At 33.6% G+C, this 27,057-nt stretch overlaps 1 protein-coding gene across 1 annotated transcript in view; it reads right to left on the bottom strand.

The window, feature by feature from the left end:
• LOC146138142 (uncharacterized) overlaps positions 1 to 27,057 on the bottom strand; it is a 53,585-nt gene that overhangs the window by 10,056 nt on the left and 16,472 nt on the right. Inside the window, exons 10-36 of the mRNA XM_083394269.1 lie at positions 24,756 to 24,867; positions 24,518 to 24,683; positions 24,199 to 24,400; positions 22,291 to 22,521; positions 22,188 to 22,220; positions 20,630 to 20,747; positions 20,508 to 20,556; positions 19,825 to 19,952; positions 17,734 to 17,763; positions 16,955 to 17,085; positions 16,406 to 16,540; positions 14,164 to 14,334; positions 10,922 to 10,994; positions 10,660 to 10,782; positions 10,468 to 10,594; positions 10,377 to 10,407; positions 10,108 to 10,294; positions 9,845 to 10,051; positions 9,649 to 9,771; positions 8,028 to 8,147; positions 7,648 to 7,771; positions 4,315 to 4,583; positions 3,647 to 3,776; positions 3,454 to 3,566; positions 2,940 to 3,044; positions 498 to 626; positions 98 to 189 (exon numbers count right to left, since the gene is read on the bottom strand). Of these exons, the coding sequence (XP_083250395.1) occupies positions 98 to 189; positions 498 to 626; positions 2,940 to 3,044; positions 3,454 to 3,566; positions 3,647 to 3,776; positions 4,315 to 4,583; positions 7,648 to 7,771; positions 8,028 to 8,147; positions 9,649 to 9,771; positions 9,845 to 10,051; positions 10,108 to 10,294; positions 10,377 to 10,407; positions 10,468 to 10,594; positions 10,660 to 10,782; positions 10,922 to 10,994; positions 14,164 to 14,334; positions 16,406 to 16,540; positions 16,955 to 17,085; positions 17,734 to 17,763; positions 19,825 to 19,952; positions 20,508 to 20,556; positions 20,630 to 20,747; positions 22,188 to 22,220; positions 22,291 to 22,521; positions 24,199 to 24,400; positions 24,518 to 24,683; positions 24,756 to 24,867 (3,459 nt within the window). The remainder of the gene's footprint in view (positions 1 to 97; positions 190 to 497; positions 627 to 2,939; positions 3,045 to 3,453; positions 3,567 to 3,646; positions 3,777 to 4,314; positions 4,584 to 7,647; positions 7,772 to 8,027; positions 8,148 to 9,648; positions 9,772 to 9,844; positions 10,052 to 10,107; positions 10,295 to 10,376; positions 10,408 to 10,467; positions 10,595 to 10,659; positions 10,783 to 10,921; positions 10,995 to 14,163; positions 14,335 to 16,405; positions 16,541 to 16,954; positions 17,086 to 17,733; positions 17,764 to 19,824; positions 19,953 to 20,507; positions 20,557 to 20,629; positions 20,748 to 22,187; positions 22,221 to 22,290; positions 22,522 to 24,198; positions 24,401 to 24,517; positions 24,684 to 24,755; positions 24,868 to 27,057) is intronic.

Raw genomic sequence — 27,057 nt, 5'->3', positions numbered from 1 at the left:
ACAATTAACGCAATGTTAATTTGTTGTTTTTGATTAGAACATTTTCCCATTTACTCAGTAGAGATTATGAACCAAACTAAATCCAAATAGAACTTACTTGGCATCTTCTACAAATTTTGAAGGAGAATCTTTATGAGCTTTCTTTTTCTTTTTATCTCTCTTGTGTTTTTTTTTCTTTTTCATATTGATCTACCAAATAACATACCAATTCTCAAAATTAGCATAATTATATAAAACAGTTTTAACTGGTTGAAAAATCTACGAAATGCAAAAACTAAAGAGGATCAACATATATTGAAACCAAACACTTGCCGAGTTTAAGGTTGCATAAATGCAACAGGCAAAGTAAAGGTAATGGCCAATAAAATAACAAAAACTGGGTAACAAAAATTTTGATATAAATCTGTAAACAATAAATGTGCACAGAATGTTTAAAACCCTCTTAAAATAAATATATATTTTATTGGTTTTGCCGGAACAATGAGACTTAACCTTACATTCAATAAAGCTGTAGTGAGAGATTCAAAAGTGGAAAGTTTTGTTTCATTGTCACTCTGGACTTCACCATCTTCAACTTCATTTGAAGCAATATCTGCTGATTTAGCCTGTAATGCGGCAAGCTGCTCCTGTAATTATAAGTGGCGTTCTTAAATAACAGAACAAATCAACCAGTATGTATATTGTTAAAAAGGTTTTTCAATATTGTAATAGTTCTCATAAATCATAAAAAAATATAAAAGAACATAAAAGAAATGACCGTTTAGATAAGCCTAAAAAACAGAAGTGTCAAAAGTAATGTCTAATAAAAAAACTTTCTTGTTTTGGCATTGAAATTACCAAAACCTAGACCTCCAAATCGATACAATTAGTTTGGCAATAATTTTACTTTCGTTAAAATTCCTTAAAATTGTTAAGAAATTCAAGGATGGGGTCAAAAAATCGTTGGTCAAGATTTTTTAGATGGTTAAACAATTACGATTGTGGGTAGCCTAATCATTACTATGCGTCAATCAAATATGGCATAGACACTAAACAATTTCCTTAAGCATTTATGAAATATTCTATCACAACATTCGTAGTTTATAAACAAAATGTGCTGTGAGATTACTTAGGTCAAACACGACACAATTAAGCAAGGCTATACATTAGGGAGGGTAATTAAATCATTGTTTAAATACACCTGCCTCATATAGAGTTTGATAGATCACCTAAAACCAGTGTATACAAATTTTAAGTTCATTTCAACATGTATTGGTGTGAGGTATTTGAGTTGAATTTTTGCCAAAAATTGCAAATTCAGGTAAAAATGCAAAATTGTAGGTTATTTACTTTTAGGTTATGTTGAGGAATTTTATTATTTATTGAATTAATATAAGACATTGAATTTTTGCAGAAAATTTCAAGAAATGCAAAATTTTGGATTATGTTCAATATTTAATTTTCTCAAGTGAAATGCATTTGCTGCGGGTCTTATACTTGTTTAAAATGGTATAAATGGAAATGCTGAAAAGTTTGACATATTGTCGAACCATGTAAGCCACATCCACTGGCTGAACTGGCTGAACTGCCTAAACTAAAAGATGTTTTTTATTACCTAAATTTTTTGAAAGAGAGATGTAAATTTTAATGAGATAAAAGGAAATTCAAATGTTATTCAATCCATGAAGAATATGTTTACCAAGGCTGGGTGCAGTGTTATGGGTGTGATGGTTGCAAATACAAAGCTCACACAAGATGCAAATGTGCAACAGATGTTAAACTCCCATTAATAGACATTCATTTTGTTATGGATCAAAGAATAAAAAACTATGATAGACCTAGCGGTTATCAGATAGAGAATATTCACTGTGCTTAAACGCAGCATATATATGAAAAAAGCTTTATGGTGAAGCTGTGCAGTAAACGTTCTGTTGCCTACAAGGCCACTCATTCCTGGGAAATTATTTTGCCCTTATGGCCTTAGTTTAAATTGTTTTAACTTATTTGGTTGGGTATTCGAAAGACAGTTAGCACAGAAAATTAAGCTGTTTATGCATAATGCAATATAGTCTAACTGGCACTAGACCAGTGCTCCGCAACCTTTTTCCACTTGCGGCACACCAATAGAGCTAAAACAATTCGGCGGCCAACTGCGAAATAAATGTCAATCAACAATATACAACATCAGTAAATATTCTAAGCAACCAGGAGAAAAAGAAGCGATTTATGATAATATGGGAAGGTGCCAAACATTTTACGTATTACATTCTTTTATCTCCTTATTTTGCAGTTTTGCAGACTTCCTAAAATTTCTAAAGCCGGTCAAAGTATTGAAAATTGTATCCCCTTGCAATAGCTGATTAGAGAACAGGGGTTTTTAAGATCATTCGAAAAATGAAACCTGACCTTGGTGCTTTGTACTTTTTTGCTTAATTTATTTTTTGAAACAGCTGTCAATATTAATTTCCAATCACAAAATGCCAATGATATTTTATGGGTTTTGGGTGCATGGTTAATCTCCCTTTCTGTTTGGTGCAAAGTTTGAAAACAATTGTTGTATGTTTAATTGTTTATACTCCTGGTAGAATGTTTAATTGTTTATACTCCTGGTAGAAGGTAACATAGGCTTTAAAAAAGTTTTAAGTATTATGAAAAGTTTACAAGAGTACACCTAGAATATTGCATAAGGTCAAATAACTGCCTTAATGAGACACATAATTCAAGTGATTTTATTAAAAGTACCCTTAAAAATGCAAGTAAAACACCCCGAGAATGTCGCGGCACACCTGGCATGGTCTCGCTGCACACTATGCAGCACACTGCATAAGACAGTCATCTGTTGTATTGCATATGTAGGGTAAATCGTCACATATTTTAAACCACTAGCTTATTTTCTTTTACATTATAAGCGATGTGACAGAACCATAATTTTATTCAAAAAGTGTTTAGGCCTTTTTTACCATAATTTTTTCACGTTTTTCTTCTTCCTCATCATCTTCAGAGGAACTTGAATGTTCTTTTTTCTTTTTGTGCTTTCTGTGTTTTTTCTTTTTCTTTTTTGAAACCTATGTTAAAATACACAGTTAAAACACATTTTATTCCTTTTGAAGGCGCCTTAGGCAGTAATTCTTAATTATTTAACCTAACAGGCCCATTTTCATTTCTTAAAATAAGAGAAAATTTAAAAAAAGAATTACAATATTTATTACTATTCAAATCAGCACTCTGTCAAATGAGTATTACCATGCAATTCATCAGCTAATGAATTTGAAAAACGTTACATTGCCTCCTCTTAAACTTTCTAGCAGACCCCCCAAGGGTCCTTGGGGGCCAGGGTGAGAACCACTGATCTAAAGGTGTGTGAATTTTAACAACATTTTTACAGATCTAATTGGGAAAAATTGTGATTTAGGAAAAGACAAAAAAAACATTCTTATATGGAATGTCATATATGGGGAAGAGGAAACTCATTACTGATGTAGAAGTAGCAGCCGGGGGGGTGTTCGGATTTTCCGTGCTGTTAGGTACTGTAGAGACCGGAACAATTTGTGTCAAATTTGTAGCATCTGTGGCTGACTGATCAGTTCCTAAAAAAACACAATTTTAAGTGTTAACCAAATAAAAATGTTAGGATGTTAACCAAAATAAATATGTAGGGCTTTTAAACCTGGTGGTGGAGTAGTTCCAGGTGCTCTGTCTTCATGAGAACTTCCCATTGCTACAGGAGGGGGAAATTGAACAGCCGGATTAGGCCTGGATTGGATTGGTCCACCGTGTGACATATTTCCAAATTGGTTCTAAAAAAGGTGCAGGTTGGTTAATGCATTGAAGGAATCTTTTTACCACTACAAGACAGTTTAAAAGGGCCAATAGAAAACGAGGCACCTATGGTTTATCTAAAAACGTATTGGACCCACATGTAATGCTTTAAAGCGCATCTGCTTTTTTTCCAGAAGTTAGTAAGATCAACAAATAAAAGGTAACAGTGTATAAAATATTTTAAAGGGCTTGTTCAATATATCGGGCATTGAAATATAATGCATTGGACATTCATAATTACAATCAATAAAACATCAACTATACAGACTGGTACAGCCATGTAGATCAGTGGTGTGACAACTACTGATTAAACAAACTGTTAAAAACACAAACATTGTGTTTTAGGTACCACATAATGAATATATGTAAAAAGTTATAAAATCCTAGCAAATTTCCATCAGTAAATCACTGATTAGAGTAACCTAATGTTGATATATTTGTTATTAAAATATATAACCTTAAATTCACAATTAACCCATGTCACTGTCAGTGTTATAAGTATATTTATTAACTCACATGTACAAATCTTGGTTGGCTGAAGGCAGTTTGTAGCTGAGGCTCAACACTTTTATCTCCAACATGACGGTCAATGTTATGAACAGAGCCGTGTTGTGTAGGATTGTTCATGTTTTGCACCATTGGTCGACCAACATTGTGTGAGCCAGCATAAACTATACTTTGAGTGGCAGCAGAACTCAAGTTCTGTGCAGGCGGATGCCTTACATTTGTTCCTGGGTGCCTCATTGCGGAAGCTACAGGGTGCCTTACATTTGAATAAACTGAATCTAAAAAAAAAAGATTTATTTACACACCTTCTATTTCAACATAAAGTATCTTTGTGTTCGACAAAGTAATAAATAATGTAAATGTACCACTATGACTTGTACAGTTACAATAAAACAATCTTTATAACTTGGACGTGTGTTGTGTACAGTGTTCCTGCTAAGCACATTTTTTTTGCGTCAAATTTTGGTCACTTCCGCACTTTTTTCACAGGGCGCGCAAGCCAAAAAAATAAAAAGTTGTTTATTTTTACTAAAATTTGATCTCCAGCCGTCTCCTGACACCCACATTATCAGTATATTGCAAAGATTATTACATATAATACCTTAGGTAACCCATTTTTACTTCATGAAAGTTTCCAAAAAGTGCCCAAATTAGTTTTATCCAAGCTACATACGACCAAAAAAGTGGCCAAATTAGTTTTGTTTGAGCTATGTTACGAGCAAAAAAGTGGCCAAATTAGTTTTATCCAAGCTCTGTACGAAACATAAAGTGCCCAAATTTCTTAGAGCTACGTACGGCAAAAAAGTGCCGAAAACTCATAAACAAAACCTATGGGATAGAATTAATAATACTTAACACACCCAAACCCAAACGCTACCTAGCACCCTAACTCAAATAACGTGCCTTGATTTAATAATTATTTGAATGCTGGTAAAAAGCCCAAACTCGGGTGGACATAAGTTAATTTCTTGTTCAGGTTATATAGGATTGTTACCTCATACATTAATGCAGTGTTTCTCAACCTTTTTCACCCCAGGGCGCACTTGTAAACCTTTCAAAACGTGGCGGCGGACCTGACAAGCGAGTCAACTGCTAACTTTGTTTGGATACTTTGTTTTTTGCTGGCAGTTTTTATTACATCAGGCTCCCAATTCTATTATCTATAAAGCAGCTTAAAAATAACCCGACTCCAACTCCGGCCATATGTGTGATTTAGTCAAATTCTGAGTCCGTCTGCAACCCTGCAGCATTTATTTTTCCCATTTACGTAACTAAATAAAAGTGGATTTTCAACAATCCCCTCATAGGGACCATTCACACGTGTGTTAATAGCTGAGATCTGGCCCTTCGAAGCTGCTTTTTGACCAACGACTACGGCTTACGTATAATTAGTACACCGAAAGCCATCGCAGACTCACTGAATCTGTTGATCTATGATGCAAGCAGAGCAGACTAGAAAAACAACTAGCCTGCAGTGAGGTTCGAACTCATGACCTCCGGTCAAGCCGGGACCATCGCTCTTCCAACTGAGCTATGCAGGCTCAGAAGGGAAAGAGTCGAGAAACAACCATACGCCAATGCTTGCTCAATAATGTCCCTCATAGGGGTGTCATATATCTCATCCAACCACAATACATTGCTGGAAAATATCCACCATATGCTATTTCGCCTTTTTAATTTGTATTTGGCGGCATTATTAGTTTTAAAATTGGTACTGCGCACGTCGTACTCGGGACCCATCAGTCCGATTTCAGCAAAATAAATCGATTACGGTACGTAGAGTCCCAAATATGACTCCAGACTCCACAGCCCTGCTATAAAATACAGTGTGCTCTATAAGACATGCTTACAGAGAAACAAACTAAATGAAATAGGCCTTTCATGTTCTAAATTATGAAAACACACAGTATGTTAGTTAAAGTTCGATGGAAACACAGAATAAGCCCCCAAAACAACAACATCTAACTCAGAATAAATCCAAAATGTAACGGAAAAAAACAAAATAACGCCCAAAACTGTAAAAAACAGGGCATGGGACGATTAAAGGACATATTCTTGGCATCGGCCGTTTTGGTGTCGACGTTCGGGTGCCATAGTGTTTTAGCACAAGATTGTTTGCCTCTGTTTGGGGTGAGGCGAGTAATGGGTAGAATTAGAATTTGGGTTATGGTTAAAATTATTAAGGGAGTTTGTGTTGAAGTTATGGGCGGGTTTTGGGGTTAAGTAAAAGGTAGCAAAGGCCTTACTCTTGTCATTTAGGCCTTATTCGGACGAATTTAGGTATTATTTTGATTTAAACGCGAGTATTAGATATCATTCCTATTTTGGTCTTACTCCGAACTGTTTTTATGCCGAAGTTGCTGTTGTTTTAATTGCGGTCTTATGGCGGGAGCCCCGCTAGATATGTTGCAATAGTTCCTCTTTCTTTGTTAGCGAAGAGCCAACATCAACCATTGAGACTTCAATAAGGGCTACGAATCCAGTCATATTGCTCAGTGTTTATTCACAGAAAAAAACAGTGACTAGAGTTTATTCTAAAATTATTCGCAAATTCTACAAATAATACAGAATTTATGTAACACTTTTTCCCCATTTTCTCGCGGTGCACCTTGCCACCTTCCATGGCGCACCGGTTGAGAAACGCTGCATTAATGTATTAGGGCCAAAAGCATTTTATATAATTATCAAATCAACGCACATTATTTGGGGTAGCGTGCTGGTTAGCGTTTGGGTTCTGGTGGGCAAGTATTATTAATTTAATCTTCTTAACATATTTGTTAAGTCAAATTAGTGCATTGTCAAAGACTTCAAGTCTAAAATCTTTGGTTTAACAACTTTCTTTTGTCCTATTTTGGAAATATATGATAGCTTAAAGTATGAAAAACCTTGTGTTGTATCATGCCGGCAATATTGTCCAGTGATATTTTTCCAAGTGAATTGGAAAATTTTAATTCAATGTCAATCCTAAACTACCTTGTTTGTTAAGGTATAATTGTATGGTTTTGTAAAAATGAGCCACAGAGTTGTATATATTTTTTGTTGTGCTACAGGCTGAAAATGTTTGAGAACCACTGCATTAAACAAATGGAAATATACAGGCTAAGGAATTGCTAACGCCATGTACTAAGCAATTTTATGTAAGCTGCAACATATCCAACAGAATTAGTGCCATTATTTTTAGTAGATTTGCAGATAAAGAGTTTGACAAATAGACTGTGTGATTAACATTTCTTTATTCAATATTATATGTTGATTAATTTAATTTTAATTAGGAGAACCTGAATTAAAGGACACAAGCATTTTAAAAGTGAGAGAATACTTTGTTTTCAGAAAGCTACAAACCAGATATTGGATAATGTGAATGATCCATAGTACTGCTGCTTGCTGGGATTCGATAACGCATTTGTTGGGAATGTGATGGTTGATACATTCTGTGTGTGCTAGATGGTGGGCGAATTGCATTCTGCTAGGATAAAAACACCAAATCAACATTTAAAATCTTTACCTTTCATTGGTAAATGTAAAAGATACACATGTAAAAGATACAAACTTTTTTAATATAAAATGAAACATATGGAGACGCTAATTTCTAAAAATCAAATTAAAAAAAAAATTAAGAAATGGATGATGGTTGCTTTTAGTCAATTACGGCACAGTTAAACACAAACAGAATGTGGTAAAATGTAGAAAAAATAGTATTTCAAAGAAAACAAATAACTTACATGTTGCGAAGTTGATACAGGCATTCTGTGAGTTGGCTGGTTGAACAGTTCAGTTTTTTGGTGAATCGTCTGATGTTGCTTGTAATGGTTTTGTTGGTGCCAATACCACTGCATATAAGACTGCAAAAACATGTTTTTAAAGTAATTTATGGTTTATAGGTCAAAGTGAAAATTAGGTCTTCAAATGTTTGATGGGTATGCAGATTTCAGTATACAGTTGTTCAGAAAGTATACCAGCGTTGATATGGGCAACAAAACCAAAGTTGCTTAACTTTTAGAAGAGCACAAAATCGAATAACAAACATATTATCAGAAAACAAGTTTGCCATTTAGTAAGATTGGAAACATCTAAAAACTCATACAATAATTAACTCTTGGGTCTTGAAGCCAAATTTTATGATTGCAATTTCAAAGGAATGGCCAGTATTAAATAGGAATTAAGATTAGGCAATCATTTTAAACTGGCAAAACAATCAACAAGCCATAAGATTGATTAGTATTGTTATTAGTTGGGCCAACAAACTTTGCCTGGTGGCTTGATTTAACTCCCTTAAACATGGCAAGTAGCCTGTATTATTTTTTTTAAGTAACTGGAATTTTCAGAAGTGTGGCCTTATACCTGGCAAGAGTGTCGACGACGCACATGCTTTCTTTGTGTCTAAAGGTTTGCTTTAGCTCAGCGTTAATTGGAATTTTTTAAATATTTTTTTCCCTATTCATGATGTCTCTACAGTCACTATATATTTGATGTCATACCTGTCGCTATTTTTTAAATTCTTTATTCATTTACATCAGACAGAAAATAGGAAATTTTCCTGAGTTAAATTTTGGGATTTTTTAATACACATCTGATTGTATGAATATATTATTGTAATCAGAAGCAAGTAAGCCATGTAGATGAAGACACAAGTTGCACATAGCAGGACACTTCTTTTCCAACAAGATGCCTGACATAGTTTGAATACTGCACAATCATCACTTTTTTAACTGGCTTGTTTTTAAATGGAGCACACATTTGTTATGATTTTACGTTGTTTGTTTTAATGTGTTTTCTAATTATATTCAGATGTAGACTGCTGTGTTTGGAAGCTTAACATGGAAAAAGTACCTATATTTATTAGGTTTTGAAGTGACATGGATACTAACCTGGTATCTTACCTAACTCACAAGAGATTTACTTAACCAAAGCTCTATTAAACTGCAAAATATGGCTTAAATTATTTAGCTTACCAAACCAAAAACCTAATCGAGAAATAATTTTAAACGGATGATCTTTATTACAGAGTATTATAATTTACCAGGCCCCTTGGTTTACAACATTAATGTTGATGTAGTTAAAATATTTGTAGATTAAGTTGCATATCTGAGTGGCCTGCTTAAAAAATGTTCTTAATGCTTTTACACTAGTTTCCCAGTCAAATAACTACAAAAACAGTTGGTACAGAGTTAAATTATTAATGTTTGGTTGGATTAACATGTTAGGCCTATTTGCAATCCACTGCCACAGCTCTGCAGGGTACTAAACAATGGACATAGACTTCTGTCTAACTTAATATTGGTAAAAACGCAATTGAAATATTTTAATTGTTTTACATTAAACTAGAAATAAAGTTTTGTTTACCTGCTGCTGTTGTTGACTCCAATGGTGCAACTGCTGCATATATATAACTTGCATTTTTCTCATTTCATCAACATTCATTTCAGATGCTTTTTTTCCATGTTGTTGCAACCACATATTCATTTCCTACAAAAAATAATTTAGAAGGTTTTATAGCTGATTAATACAACATTTTATGCAAAATGTCATTCTAAGATACCTGTTTGTGTTTGTCCTGCTGTGACAAAAAGTCATCTTTAGACTTAAAAAGTGAAAATTCCTTTTCAGAGGTTGCATGTGACTCAGCCTTCGTTTTTTTTAATGTTTCAAGTTCCATAATTTGACTTTTAAGCTCCGGATCTGTGAGGACTTCTTTTCTTTGTTTTGCTATTTCTTCTTGAATTTCTTTTTTTATTTGTTCTCTTACCTAAAAATCAACAGAATAAAAAAGAGAACATAGAAAAGTATGACACTGTATCCCACTTCTTCACGAATTCTCATGATTTCCTGTTGCCGCTCTTGTTCAAGCAATTCTTCCTTCATTTTTTCTTTTTTAGCCCTTTCCGCTCTTTCAATTTCCTCCCTCATTTTTCGTTTTACTTCTTCTTTTAAAATCTTTTGCTCATCTGACCAAACTTCCAACTTTCCTCTGTGCTCTTGAGCTTTTCCCCTTTGTTAAATAAAATTGAAATTGAGCAACAAACAAAAATCATGGTAAAATTAATCATTCAGTTAAGCACAAATGTAATTACCTTTGCTGTAGTGCAGTTCCATCATTTTCATCTATCAAAACATAAATACTTAACCGCAATGAAAAAACAAGATGGATAAAAAAATTCTTACCCGTGTGTGATGGTGACTGCTCTTCACTCTTTGGTAAGATTTTGCTTCCATCTATAGAAATAGCAATTTTTCGACTCTTTAAATTTCCAGATCCAGAAAATATCTTCTCAGGACCAGTTGCATCAACCTGAAAAAATTATTGCGATCAGACAAAAGAGGTTTTTTATTGTAATCCATAGAACCAAAGCTAACCGCTGAATTTCTTCCAAAAAATGTGGGAGATAATTCTTCGTCATTGGTATTTTTCTTTCCCTTCATACGCTGCAAAACTTTGCGGGTAAGGTCATCTTTAGTTTTGTGTTTCATCAACGCCTCCTGCCAAAACAAATATATATTGACATGGCAATTCATACACTGTAAAACTAAACGTTTTAATTACTGTTCATTCCATATTAAAACAAAAAGAACTGATATTGTGTAAAAAATTGGTTTAATTATTTTTGTGTTTATTTACCATATCTTTGTCCCACTTAGTACTTGCTGCATCAACAGTTGTTCCACCAAGCACAGATTCAGGAATGATAAAACTAAATAAAATATGTAGTTAAAACACTATAAACAAATACCTAAAATACCTTGAAGGAGAAACTAAACATTTGTTCGACACAAAATTTAGAGGGATTGCAAAATCTTATACCGAGAACTGCATTTATTACAAAAGACAGTTTATTGATCATTCCTGATTCCTGATTAACCAATATTATAACTAAATAAACAAAAAGGATTAGCTGGTTATGAATATTGCGATGCTGCTGTAGCCAAAACCACGGCTGATAAACAGCATATTGATTGACAGCGCAGTTTTGCACCAGATTACTCAGACATGTCACAGCTTATTGTATAGTTTAGAAACGTCTAGACTTATTGTTTATCTACTATGCCTTCGTTTTAATCATTTACACTGATGAGGTCAGGTGGTATCTGTTGTCAAAAGGTCAATTTATAACTTCATTTACACCACAAAAGCGATTTACATCTATTGATAAATATCAAAATGTAAAGTTAAATTTTAAGTGTGAGTTATATGCTTTTACCAAAGCAAGTTTGGTGGGCTTTAACCAAGCAAACTTAAGGTTGGACTTGCAACAACTGAATACTTTTACATAGTCAGATAAGTATTTACCAGTTTAATTCTAACCAAATGGGGTCGTACCGGTGCCGTAAATCAATTGCAATTGCAATTAGCACAATGATTTGCAAAATCTACCTGAATATTACAGGGTTAAATAGTGTAAGAATCTTCATTACTATTACATATAAAGTTATAAGATGTACCGGTTAATTTGCTAGCAGCGATTCATAGCCAATGATTGTCAAAATGAAACCTAATAGCAATTTTACAGACAGCATAACATCCTTGTCAGAGGGCTTAATAAAGTGTAAATATTTTTTTCAAAGGGCATATAATTTTTATTTATTATTGAACTCTGCCTGTTATGATTGAACTCTGCCTGTAAAATTTAAATAATCTTTTGCCTTTCACAGTGATAGGAAAACAAGTAGCCTACATTGCAGACCAGCAAAGGCGCTAATCATCCTTTAGACCAGGGGTTCTTAAACTTTTTTTACCGCGGCCCCCTAAAATTTTTTTTTGATTTGCATGGACCCCGGTAGACAAGAAATGCTCCAAAAAGACGTCATAAATTGACGTCACAATACAAATATAGACTTCATGATTCTGTTATTTCGGTCCGAGAAATGTGAAAGTTAAATGGAGTCTAACTAAACATTCAGTGCAAAACCATTTAATTTTTTATTAATGTGTTTTCTTTTAAAAATTAATAACAAGTATACACTAGTTCTTTAATTAGGCCTTCATGGACCCCCTAAAACTAGTTCACGGACCCCCAAGGGGTCCATGGACCCCAGTTTAAGAACCCCTGCTTTAGACTGTTTGCCGCTGATTGTGTCTGATATGGGTTAACTAAATGCTTCCCACAATAGGTGTGCAGATTAATATTCTAAAAAGCAATGTTCTGTGTTATGTCTAAAATAGTTTGATTAAATAACCAGCCTGAATTTATGTCATTGTTAGGGCGATTATTTTTTTACTTGTCAAAAAAAAGTCTTTTGTCAAAAGATTTTGTCAAAATTTACATGTTATGTCAAAATCGATTAAAAATGTACATAAATAATTTACAAAATTAAAAACACTGTAGTCAGCTTTTTGAAATATTGTTAAGTTTAAATTTTATCTAAAAAGGTTAGGTGTGAGTTATATTCACAGACATTTTAATTAGATTAAATCTTAATTAGAGCAATATACGGTATATTCAAGCTGGCAGAATTAACCATCCAGGTTCTGCTCGAACTTCGTTTAAATTTGCATAATATAGTTTTGTATTTCCGATTTTGACAAATGTATCCTATTTCCAATTATGATAACGAGATTTTTGTTAATTTTCTGCAATTATTTTTAGGTTGCATTTCAACTGTATACAGTTTCACAATAACCAGCGTTTTGTTTTTCTTTGGCATTTTTATAGTTGTTCGACTAAGTCATTTCATGATTTGCATTATTTCGGAAAAATAAACGGTTTCGCGTTCAACAGGTAGTCAGAAAAAAACATCAAAAAAGTGTGGTTGACAACGGCAAGACACGAATGCAGTACTAATATGTTGTTTAAATTATTGTATTTGTAATTGGTAAAAATTTTATCAAAACATATATTGCTAGGTCAAAATTTGTCAACATTTTAATTTTTTAGATCAAAAAATAATTAATCGCCCTAGTTATAATAAACAGGGAAGACAAGCACTCGCATACTGTAACGTTAATAAAAGGCATTAGGCTGTGGCCATTTAATCACTAATATGTGTTGTACCATTCTTGTGTTAGTTTGCTTAAACCAAATGTTATAGCCTATGATTTCAAAAACATTGTGACAATTTTATATGTACCCAAACTGCAATAGGATGTGTTGACTGTGTTGTGTTTGAAATTAAAATACCAAAATACTTGGCTAATCATGTGACAATTTTTTTATGTAACGCAAACCCCCTACATATATCGATCGGGAATCACTAAAAACAGATTAACTTTGTTGTAGCTGCTTAGCAATTGTTAGACTTGCGTCTTGTGTAATTTAGCTGAAGTACATGCTAATGATGATTACGGCAATTCAATCTGTTGTTGATATGGCGTTTTCAATAAAAAACAGTCATTGCGGAATTTTAAAAACAACAATTGACTATAAGCCTTAAAGTGAATAAATTGGTATAAACATTATATTTTGTTCTAAAAATCACATCATACATTTTTTGTATGTAATATGTTTTTGTTTTTGTGGTTTTACAAAAACTTGTACTCTGCATTGTAAAACAATTAAAATAAAAAATGCTAGGTAAATGTATTTTACTCTGGTCTGGTTAAAAGGTATTCTCTATTAACAGTAAGTGCTGTTGGCTTTGGGCCTGTTTTAAAACTACTTAAAATATATTTAAAACTAAAGTACTGAAAATGTAAGTAAATATATTTCATAGCACGCTTTAATATAAAATAAGCAGATATGTTGGTGTAACCATGATAAACTGTATTGATAAAACAATATTTAAATCCATGAGCTGCTTTTGCCTTTTTATTTTTATGGCTGGCTGTTTGCTTAGTTTTCCGACTTTCTGATTAATAAATTTGACTACCCTTTGTACTAAATAAAAACAAAAAAAATTAGGTACTAATTTAAATTTTAAAATTACCTGGCTGGCAAAATTCCAGCAGCCTGCAATTGTTTTTGTTGCACTATTAACATTTGCTGAGCTTGTTGCAAACTTTGTTGTTGCTCGGATGTTAGATTGACAACAGGTTTCTTTCGGTCAGTGTTTGAAGAGGCAGAGCTTGATCTACTTCGTGAATACCTTTTCTTTTTTCTTCAATGTAAAGACATTAAGTATATACTGGATGATAAAACGTGACAAAATAAATAAATAGGGCATGGTCAGACAACTCTTATTATTATAGTAAAAAAATGGAGTTGAGGCTAAATAGAGTATTTATAGCAGGGGTGTCCAACTCAATCATGCCGGCATGCCAATTTTTATCCTTTAACTTCTTCCCGCCAAAGTTTAGTAACTAATTGTTTCTAATAATAAAAGCGCATTTTTAAAAATAATAAAGACGTATAGCAGTGCGTATTACTGCAGCTAACTCTCAGTCGGTGAGCTGAATTTTGCTTCTTGTCCCTCACACCAAACTTTATAGTTATGTAAATGCTAGCCTCCACTACAATATATTGTTATAGTATTAGAAGTATTTTACTGTATAAAAAATTAGCAATTTACTGTAAAAAATAAAGCATTTTTTGACAATTGGGTGAATAACAAATTAAGTAGCCTATTTTAGGAGGGCTTGCATGCCATTTTTTATTAGGTCGCGTGCCACATTTGGCATGCGTGCCGCTTGTTGGACACCCCTGATTTATAGCATAAAAAATGTCTGAAAGTCACTTATTTTATTCTGAGCTTGTTTAAAAGCTGTAGCATGGTTTGGCAGTCAAAAGTGTTTTTTCTATGCCCTTTACTTTGGCCAAAAAGCTAAAATAATAGGCTTGTTATGTTGTATATATGTAAGAAAATCTTTCTTTGTGTCAAAGTATGACAGGATTAACTTATATGACATAAAACTTCAATAAAAATATTAAAGTCATTAATCTTGATAAAATCAACACTTTGCTGTTACAAACGTTTCGGTAATACCTCATGCCATCAACAGTGTAAAAATACAAGGTCTGTTTGTAGGACCTTTTTTGCATCACATAAGACGAAAAAACTCCAACGTTTTATACAACGAAGCACAAAAGACAAAGCTAAGTTAAGGTTTGTTTATGAAACTACAAAGCTGGTCTCTAGGTTTCCTTAAAAGATCCACCATCGCTACTACACAAAACCAACGTGGTGTACCGAGTGTGATACAGCTGCAACCAGACCTATATCGGCCAAACGCAACGTAACCCTAAGACGAGTATAAGAAAACATCAGTCGTCGCCAAACTTCGGAGGTTTGTGCTGATCTGCTCGCCAATCTCATCCATAAGGTTAATTTTAGCCAACCAGAAATATTGGGTTCACGGCATTACAGATACCGTATATATTTACTGGAATCTCTTGATGATTCACAACATTCCAGACCATAGCCTAACATTAATACCACCTTTGTAACTTTTTAACATTTAGTGCTACTTACTGACCTATACATTGCCTTATATTCCTGTTATATTTTGTCATTTTTTCTTTTGTGCATGTTTTAGCGTTTTTATCTTCACTTGTGTTTTTACACTGATGATGGCATGAAGTATTGCCGAAACGTGTGTGAACAGCAAAATGTCGATTTTATCGAATATAATGGCTTTAACATTTTTTTAAATTACTAAAAAAAACTGCTTATTGTGTTCCAAAATGACATCAAACATTTTCAAAAAATAAGGCTTAAATTAGTACATTATTTAAGCCATTAAAGGCATCAACATAAGACATTTATTTTACCATGTTAATTGTAACTTTGATAGCGGTACAAAAAAGTTGATTTTTACATTGATTTTCCAATTTTTTAATTTCATGGTACTTTTAAAAACTGGACTTAAGCAATGACATACGGAACCCATTGCCAAAGCAATAGCCAGCCTTTTCTTTTAGTAGTCCTTGTCGGATTTTAATATAAAATAAACACATATATAAAAAGTAACCCAATAAAAAAAAATGCCTAACAGTGTACATTTTGTAGAACTGAATTAAAAAAAGTTGGTTATTAGCATAGACCAATGTTGGTAACAATAGCGAAGCCGGAGAAAAAATATCTGCAGTTGAGAAACGTTAAATAAACAAAAGATAACGCAGTAATTTGCTAAATCAGATATTTTTATAAGCACATTGTACCACCAGTTTAAGAACCACTGAGCTAGGAAAGTTGTTAACAGAGATGAGTAAATAAGGCATAAAAAAATTACCTTCCAGTTCTGTGATACTGATTCTTGTTTACACTTTGGTCTTTCGCTCTAAGGTTTTGCATGGTTTTAGCTTGATTAGCATCTATGCTCATCTTTTGTGACATCAGTGTGGCTTTTCCATACCACTCTGAAAGTCTATGTAAAATAGATATGTAGGTTAAGTTTATCTATGTTAAAGTTAGTTATTTTTAAAACTAATATATGCAAATGCAGGACCCTGTTTATTTTTGCTTTCTCTTAACAAATCTTGTTTACAGGATTTCATTGCTACATTGATTAGCACAATTTTCCCAATATTTTGTGTCCGAGTTGGACAGCCAGGTTTGCAAATCAAAGGGGTAAACTGCCATGAGCTTTGTATTAGAACCAGGGATTCAGTTTCAAAGTCCAGAATAATAAAGTCTCTTTATACATTTTAAAAATGTAGCTACAAAGGGCTAGTCTTTTAAAATAATACTAAACAACATTAACCAAAACCAACAAGTCACTATTTTTCAATTCAACAGATATATATATTGGTCTTTCTTTTAAAAAGAACGAAGTACTAACTCCCTGGTTTTCGCCGTTGATTGCACAGGAACAGTTTTGTAAATATCTTGAGAAGCAAGTGATTCAACCTCATAGTTCAATGAAACCTTTTCTAGAAGTGTATTCAAACATTCATGTATATCATGATTTTCCTGTGGAAATTCAAGGCATTTTTCTTGGTTATTCGCAAACTAATAGGAAGAGATTTTTAGCTGGTGCTTCTACTTGCATTTTCAGCACAGTAAGATCAGTTCAGGCTATTAAATCTAGGTGAAATTTTTTTAGGAATTTTGAGAAATATGAGCCACAGGCCATATTGAATTGCTTAGCGGAGCAGACTTGGCCTGGAGTGTTTTCAGTTAAATATGTTCCTGCTGTGTTCTACCAGATTATAGTGCTCATACCTTATGAATACAGTATGATACCTTACATTGAATCTCTGCTGAAGAAGTGCAACATATTACTACACCATAGCAGTTCCAACAAAATCCCAAATACTTGCAAAAATAACTTTACAACAGATAACAAAATACCTTTACAACATATATAACTTAACTTAGATAGAATATATAACTTTTTAAACTAGTTATAAAGATATATTATTATTGACCTATTAAAGGAGTACCATCAACCTTTGCCATATTTTTTTGAAATCCTGGATATCAAAAATGCCCCACAAACCCACATGAAGAAGTGTCTATATTTAGATTTATTTAATATGAACATTATTGTAGCATTATAAGGTAAACTATTTGTAGTTGCAACAAAACAATCTATTTTAATTAGTTTGAATTACATACCAAAGAAGTCTTGCTTTCATTGACACAGACCTAAGCAAAGAAAGAATGGTAAGCAAAAAAAATAAATAATAACAACAAATCTAAAATCACTATTTGATGTACAAGCAGTGGCGTATCCAGGGGGGGGGGTTTGGGGGTTCGGACCCCCCCCCCCCTTTTTGTAAGTGACATTATCGTTTTTTGTCGGAGTTTTACTCACCGTCCGAAGCTGCGTGTTTTTAAATGTAATTGGGTCACGCGTCTTGAGCTAATGCGAAACCAAAAGCAAAAGCAAAACGCCGTTTTTCGTCTTTTGTTTGGTCGACCGTAAACGCTAGATAGTTTTTCTCTTGCACCTTTCCTTATTCGTTCGGGTTGGCTAATCAGCAAGTGTGTGTTCGACAATTAATAATATAAATCAAGCGGTTTCCGCTTTTTTCTCTCTGAAAACGTCGAGTTACACAGTGCTGATGTTTCTCGCTGCTTGTTATCTGCGTTAATATCAGATGTAGGTGTAAGACTGGGGTCGGCAACCTCCTGTATCGGGCCCATCGCCTCTTTGACAAACTATACACGAGTTTATTTCAAATACTTTTTGACTATTTTAACTACGCAAGTGCGAAAATTTTTGATCTTACAACGTCCCATTTGTTAAAGTTTTGATGCTGCATTTTGAACTAGATCAGCGCTTCTTTACCGTTGCGCCGTGGAAAGCTGCCAATTGCGTCGCGGACAAACCGAAAACGTATTCAAAAATATTTGACATATATTTTTTAACATTTTTCATTTTCGGCAATGTAATAAAAACTTGCAAGAAATTTGAAAGAAACGCCGTTATACCAAAAAAAAAAAACGCGCTCGCTTCGCTCGCCAGTTGCGCCCAATCTTAAAACGCTTATCAAACGCTGAACTAAATTAACTAACTATTAAAGTTAGACCGTTTTTTCGAAATAGTTTTATATGTCGCGCTAATCGGAAAAACGATCTCCGTTTAGTATTGCAGGTGGCGAAAGACGTGCTTGTAATTTAGCCTAGTCCCGTACATGGATCTACCAAAATCAATCACACATATTTCACGGTCTTGGTTTAGTTTTTTTTTATTGTCGATAACGCACGTGTTCGCTTTCCGTCTAAATGTTCGTTTCGGATGATTTTTTTTCTTGTTTATGACGTCATTACCATCGCTATTTTGTGACGTCCTATCCGTCACTATTTTATGACGTCATTAACGTCAGACGAAAAAACAACGGGGAATTCCCTAAGTTGAAAATACGTAACCCCCCCCCCCTTTTTGAATTTCTGGATACGCCCCTGTGTACAAGGTCTGAAAAAACATACTTACAATACAATACACAATCTGAAAATGTGTTTAAATCTTAGGTTGGGGGAGGGGGCAAAAAGTTCTTAACCATGGCAAACTTTCAGGTTTCAAGATGAATTAAGAATTTATGTGAGAAATCACATTTTTTTAATCTTTAGTGTTTGTATTAGTAGTGGTCTAAATAGTTGCCTTTTTGTTAAATACTTTAGGAAACAAGATCAATTCTTTGGGCTTTTGTGTAAAAAAATTACATAAGATTGTCGTACAATTTGTCTAAAAGCATCTTAATGTTTTGCTCAAATTATCCATTATGCCAAAAAACGGCTAATAATTTTAGCTCCATACATTATGTAACCTACTAAATTAGTTCAACTAAACTTTGATGAACCATATATTGATACAGGTAAAAAACATTTTGCTTGTGCTTTTGAGGGTATAATTAATAAATGCAATGTCACAAATAGATATTGTATAAAATACAAATGTTTTTGTATATAATACAAATGTTAACCATACATTGTAACAGGTAAAAAAAATTTTGATTGTGCTTTTTAGAATATAATTAATAAATGCACTGTCGCTGCATTTTTATAAAATATATGTCAAAACAACAAAATTATTATTAAACAATTACCAGTGTTAAAGCAAACTTTTCTTAAAAATGGCCATAGATTTAACCTCTTGCCTATTGGTTTGCGACTTAATTTGAAATTCACTTTAGGGGTCTGTCTCTAATGTTGTACAATTAGAGCAAGCCAAAATATTAAATATTTCATCGGCTGCACACTTACTTTGGTAATGAGATTCTCAACACAATATTTAGCAGCATTTTCTGGAGACTCAAGATTATGAGATGTTGTGTCTACCATATGAAGCACACAGCGAACAATATCAACAACTGTATCAAGGGATCCTGAGGCTATTATCAAAACAAAATAACACATTTTAGTGTAACTACACAGCAATAGTTTGTAGGTTTTTTTTATTAAGCCAAATAATCAGTTTTTGGTTGAAAAAAGCGATCTGGGTCACATTATAAGAGGACATTATAAGGAAATTTAGTAGAGAACAGAAAGTGATTAAGCACATTTATTACTGTCTTTAAAATAACATTGAACCAACTTCTGCTGTTAAAATTAAAATGGAATATCTGAGTATTTAAGCTAATGATTTCTTGACTTAAAACACAGGTCTGTTAAAAAAACAAAAAAATCACCAAAACACAAAACTATTTAAAAAAAAATGGCAGATTTAAATTGTGTATAGCAACGCAAAAATGATTCACTCACGTTGCTTTATTTTATCTTTAAACATATATAAAAAAGTAAAACAAATAAATAACAGATGCAGCAAAACTTGGAGTATGACAAACTATTAAATTATTGGTATTATAAAGATTTTAATGTATTTTGACGGCCTTTCAACAAATTACAATTTTCAATTAATGGTAATCCCATAAAAAAATGATAGTTACCTTCACTTGAATCTTCCTTGTTCTTTATATTTATTGAAACTGCTTCACCCTAAACATATTCGATAGATTTACCTTTTAAATTATTACTAACAATTTAGTTCGTTTTTGCTTTCAGCGTTTACCTTTGCCATAGCTTTTTTTTGATTTTCATATGTTTTATCAAATTCTGCCCACCAAGGAACTTCTTCTTCCTTTGTAGTGGAATTCTGATTTGCACCAAGAGAATAAATGTCAGAAAACCTAAACATATTGAAGGTATATGAAATTAAGCAGTGAATTCAGGAATTTGGTTGTTTATGTTGTGCACATGTCTTGTATGGCCCTGGAAGTATCTTCCAAGTATTTATTTAAGGAATCAATAGAAATAAAATAATGTGTATTCCGTTTTGACACCATTTGAACAAAATGACTGACTTAATACCATGTGACGCACCAACTGCAAAGTTTTTGGCTGCAGGGTTGGCCTGAAGTAAAATTTACACTCATCAGTCGGGCGAGCGTCTACAAATCAGCGTGTGTTTTTTTGCAAATAAAAAAATGGAATGTAGTTATATGTCCAAAACTACCTACCTTTTTTGGAAATCCTTAGGCCCACAAGTAAAAATATTAACTAAATTAACAGTACTTTAAATTATAATAATCAATAGCTATTAACCAATCCTTGGATCAGATTTATAGATTACAGTAATTACAACTGGCCAGGACAAAGTTTTAAAGTTTTGATTTTTTCCTTAACAGTTAATGCTAACATAATACCAAAAACAATTTAAACGGCAACTTTTAAATCGTTCTTCACGAGTCAATAGGTAGTTTGCTAAAAAAAAATTGTCCCCTATTACTACAGGTATCATGCAATTTATACTCTCATTTAAAAAAAAAAAATTGATACATAAAGTGATTTTACCAACAATATGTATGTAATAATGGCAGAGAGTGTGTTTTTGGCATGTTGCAGCCTATAACATGCTGGTAGGTTTATATGCACTTTAATCAGTCTTTATAAACCATTATTAATTAGTGAGCTTTGGTTATATAATTTTCACAGCGCTAAATCTCTTCTGAGAAGTATTATTAAACAGATCAGATGCTAAGCAAAATAACTATTTCCTATACCACAAGACCGTTTTAACTGTTTATTGAAATGTTGAATACATAAGACTTTTTGCCAATTGCGATATGTTTGGTAAATTTTTTGTTGTAGTTGAGCAAGAGTTCATCGAAAGGCATTTAACAAAATATTGGGAGGCGAGTGGGTGCCAGTCGGCACTCGCTCAGAGCGAATTGCACTCTCATTGGCATGCAAGTGCAAAATCCCAACCATTGATTGGGCAAATTTACACTTGACAAACTGTTGGTGGGCATCTGTAAACCACATAAGGGGTGAGATTTTGCACACGCCCGCTCATCAATGCGAGCGCAAACCGCTCAATGTGAGAAAAGAAAATTTATTTTTTTATTTTTATCGCGTTGTCTTAATTTGTTTATCTGCGACAAATTATATATAAACGCCGGCCATTAAAGTAAATATAGAATAATTCATTATATGACACTATTATTCTTCAAAAATATCACAGATATTCTTCATTAGAATTTGCTTATGCATAGCTAAGCTATGCCTTTCATTATGTTTAGTTTGAATAACCGATAAATTATTTAAAATTCGTAAAAAAAATTACTTACTTATCACCATGGCTTGGACTTAAACTTGCTTTTCTGTTAAAACATAAAGTAAAACAATTAAAGGAGCTATTGATTATCAATAAGTTAGTACTTATTTACAAACCTAGACCGAGAGCGACTTGATGATGACCAAGACCTTGAACGAGAGCGGCTATCAGAGTAAGACCTTGAACGAGAGTATGACCTTGAATAGGACCTACTTGTTGAATAAGATCTTGTGTAGGATCGAGAGTAAGAGCGACTGTAAGAGGAGTAGGAATCACTACTTGATCTATGCCTATGTCTTCTTCTTCGCCTTGAACGAGATCTTGATGAATATGAAGATGAATAAGATCTGTTAAGAAAAGAAATATAATAGGCTAAAATCAAAAGTAAAGACATAAAACAATTAACAGATAAAATGATGTTACATTATGCAAAAAGGGTTTTTTTAATGCCTAAACTGAACAAAAAAGTTTTTAGCAAGATAGCATGTGCAAAGCGTATATAGGGTTCAGATCCTCCTTTTTAAGTGATATTATTGTGTTTTGTTATGGTTTAACTCACTTGTCTAAAGTGGAAATGTTTTTTAATGTAATTGGGTCATAAGTCTCGAAAAAAAAAACAATGCGAAATGACGATTTTTGTCTCTTATTTGCAAGGGTCAACCATAAAAAACACAGAATTTTTTTCTCTTTCGCCTTTCATTCTTTGTTCAGGTTGGCTGTTTAGCAAGTGTCAATTTGACATTTAACAGTGCAAACCAAAGATTTTTTTCTTGCCAGAAACAACAGTGAGTTAGGTGCATTTAATATTTCAGCTGTATGCTGTCTGCGCTAATATCCCATGTTGGTGTAACAACAGCATCTTTTTTATCTAACTGTAACTCTCGTCCACGTTTCAATGTCACCAGTTTTACGAAATGATATAAGCATATTCTAAGACCACATGCTTGGTGTGTAATTGATGCAGATCGTATTTTAGCTGACTTGGCATACAGCTCAATGTAGATGTGGCGCTAATGATGACATAATAACACCCAGGAAAAACGTCTTCGTTCGGTATTCCAGGTGACAAAGGACAGGCTTGTAATTTAGCGGAGTCCTGTACATGGAGCTTAGGAAACTGCGCTGATAATTGAGACATGCTTCTACCAAAATCAATCACCTATATTTCAATATCTTGGTTTACTTTTTTTTCTGAAGTTAACAATTGCACACTAAGCGGTTTTGCAGCCGGCCCCAGGCAAAAGTTTTGACGATGCACATGTTTGCTTTGCATATAAAAGTTTACTTTTGCTAGATTTTTTTGGCTGTTTCTGATTATTTCTTTTCCTATTTATGACAGTGAACAGCGAACAGCGAGGAACATTAGCTGTGACAGATAAGTGTTTAAAAACCTGAAAGGAGGGCCTTTAGGGTAAAAAGATTGGAATACCACTGGTCCATCCTATTGTAGAAAAGCCTAATTAATACAGCAAGAAAAAAATAAGATTTCCTACAATAAACTAGTATCAGTAAATTTTTAGCAAATTTAATTCTGCTAATAAACCTTATAAAAAGGTGTTTGTCAAACATGAAAACAAGAACTAAAGAAAATATATAGGTTTGTCCAGCTTTTCAGCCTAAAGCTGTTCTAATATCTAAAAGTGGTTATAAAAACTATACTTAATAATTAGGGTGTATCTTTATAGAATCCAAAACCATCGGCGCCAGGTATTAGCCAGTCGATCACTGCTCCGCTGACACGTATATTAACAAGTAAAACTCATAGTTAACTTAAGTAACTGACGATGCCACTTAGCGAAATATATTTTCCTTCTAAACAAAACATCTGATCCTGTTTTTCCTCATGATTTTAATTATGAGTTTTACTTGTTAATACTTAATAATTAGTTTGCACATGTGCTAATCATTTATTCTGTGTTTTTACTGGTTAGCCTTTGAAAAGTCAGTTTTAGCAATATAATGTAATGTTGATGTTATTTCTTCCTTTAAGAACAACTTTGAATAGGAATACAAAAAAAACTTACCTTGAAGAATCGGAACGTCGCGACTTTTTGCCATCATCACTATCATCTTCTACATAAATTCCAATTCCACCTTCTTCGCCATTATTGAATCCTCTTCCCCAACCTGGAGGTCCAGGAAACCATGCATTACCACGCCAAACTCCACGACCTCTCATCATTCCTGTGACCATCCCTGTGGCGGGGTCAACATACCCTGCCATGTCTGTGATTACAGGTAAACAGCTCATTTCAGTTTACACTTTTTTTTGAGAATTGAATTAAAGAGTTACAAATATCCTTTGCCACAGGAGTACTGTTCCATCTTCAAAATAACACCAACCTGCTCCCATGCCCCAACCTCTTCCTCGAAAGTTTCCTCTCTGTCTTCCACGACCTCTTGAATTTGGATAACCACGAAAACCTCTCCCACCTCGGAAGAATGGATCGTAACTTCCTCTACCACGAATAGGAAATATACCTCTCATGCGTTGATATTCACCAAGTGCCTGTATTGCATGACAAGAAAAAAAATTAAATTAACAGTTTAAACAGGTTGTAAATATAAAAACTATACTTACATTGTCAAAGTTCTCTCCAGAAGGTGGTTTAAAATCCCCCTCAGCAAAATCAAAGGAATCACTAAATGCCGAAGAAATTGATGACAATGACATAGTTGAAAGGCTGTTTGATCTAAACCAAAAAAAAAAAAAAAGGCTGTTTGATCTAAACCAGAAAATAAATTTTCAGCCGATATGAAAAGCGTATTAAAATGATGACTCCAGGGACAACATATATTGAAGATCTACTCTGCTCATAATAAAGAAAAAGTGCTGACTATCAATGAAAGTATATTACTTCAGCGAAACATGATTATTTATTCACAATACTCGATTCTAACAGCTTTTAATTAGTACTTGCTGACGAAGTCCTAGCACACATAAAGCCCCAACAAACAACGCAAGTGATCAATATTTTGCCATTTGTTTTTACATAGGTGTCATCGTTAGGTTATAACAGGGGTAACCAACAGGTCGCGCCCCTAAACTTATATGATGTGTTCGCCTAAGACAGGGGTTCCCAAACTTTTTACGATCTCTTACCACTTAACCGCTCTGTACTGCAATGCGTACCACTTCTTTTAAAACAGTGGTTCTTAATGTTTTTTTCTACAGGGACCTCCCTCTGGTAATTTTTCTGTGTCTTGCGCCCCCTTAGATATTAAACAATAATACTAGAAGAGAAGCGGTATTTTTCAAATACATATCAATCCGACAGCATGAAAATAGAAAGGTCAACTCTTCGTGGCACGAAGCGCAAAAAATTGCGTTTTTGTGATTTGTATTGGATAAACTTTAATTTGTGAGACACACAAAAGTTGCTCACATGCTCGATATATTGTTTTACATCGAGCTGATTTTGACAGACATGTTGTAAAAAATTAAAACATTGAGGTAACCGTGTTTGAACAAGTGCGATGACACACAATGCAAAGGCTATTTACTGCAAATATTATTAAAAATTGGCGAAAAAAATCTGAGTTCCTCTCAATTAGTGATGCGCAAAAAAGAGTAGTTCATAGTTTGCGCATAGCGCAAAATGTTTTCGTAGTTTTGTTGTTAAAATTGACAAAACACAGTTTGTGGATAGGGTGGCATGGTGCACAACTTAGATCTTCTTCAAACATATCATACTGTTGCGACTAAACACAGTCCCAATTGGCCGTAATAAGTAGCATTGTCCCAAAATTCAGGAAACTGTATTAAAACATAAGTAGCGTCAAAGTTTGCAAATCGCAAAACTATGAATCATTTTTCTTTAATTACTTTTCTAAACGTGTGTAATTTTGATGTTATACTTAGGGCGGCGTATAAGCAGATTAAATAACAACATAACATGGAACTGATAAAATCATAATAAAAAGGTAAATATTTGGGTAGAGCTTGCACCCACTTAAGAAATGCTTGGCATTGCTTTTTCAATTGCCTTTTTAACTCAATATAGCAGTACTTGCCAAGTCAAACTAAAACTGACAAACACAAAACAATTCTATGATCAAAGCTTCTTAAAATATTAAACAATCTGTATGCTGAACACTGACTTTTCCTCACTAGAAAATGTGGAGTCGCACATCCAGACTTTTTTTAAATGGCACAACACAATTAATTCTGGTCTACTGTGTAATGTTCCTACATATAGAAGGGTGTATCTTTATGGAATACAAAACATTGGCAGCAGGTTTCTGCTCTGATTTTTAAACTTTGAGTTTAATTATCCTACATATTCAGCCTTTCAAAAATATGATTGAATAGTGTAGAAAAAATCACAAGATATTTTTGAGACTCTGGCTGATTCACCGGCTGACAAGTCGCCAGTATTCTGACATAATGATCCGATGTTCGTACATATGAACTGAATTTTTTGTAACTTACACAGATTCTCTTAAAAGGTGGTCTAACAGTGACTGTTCAATGTAATGATAGTTACCGCAGAATTTTTCTATATAAGCATATCCTAAGACTACGCGTTTAGTGTGCGCCCCTGGTTCCCACAGGGTGCATTTTTTCTTTGAAGTGTGCAAGCAAAAAAATGAATTGTTGTTTTTTTACAATTCAGGCTCCAGGGGCCCACATAATCACTATTTATTAATAAAGGTAATAGCTTGTGTGCTATAAGTGGTTTATGAGAGCTACGTGCAGACAAAAAAGTGCCCAAAATGAGTTTTATTCGAGCTATGTATGGACAAAAAAATGGGCCAAACAAATTTTATCCTAGCTATGTGCAAAAACGTGCCAAAAATACTATTATTATGCAAGTGTTTGCATTTTATTTTTTATTAGAACAAATTTGCGGCATTGCCAAGGTTAAATAGAGTATTCCCCA

The sequence above is a fragment of the Ascidiella aspersa genome, chromosome 7, assembly GCF_963924565.1.
Source record: "Ascidiella aspersa chromosome 7, kaAscAspe10.2, whole genome shotgun sequence".
Lineage (NCBI taxonomy): Eukaryota > Metazoa > Chordata > Ascidiacea > Phlebobranchia > Ascidiidae > Ascidiella > Ascidiella aspersa.
Note: the sequence above shows the minus strand (reverse complement) of the source record. Positions and strands in the feature narration are given on the sequence as shown.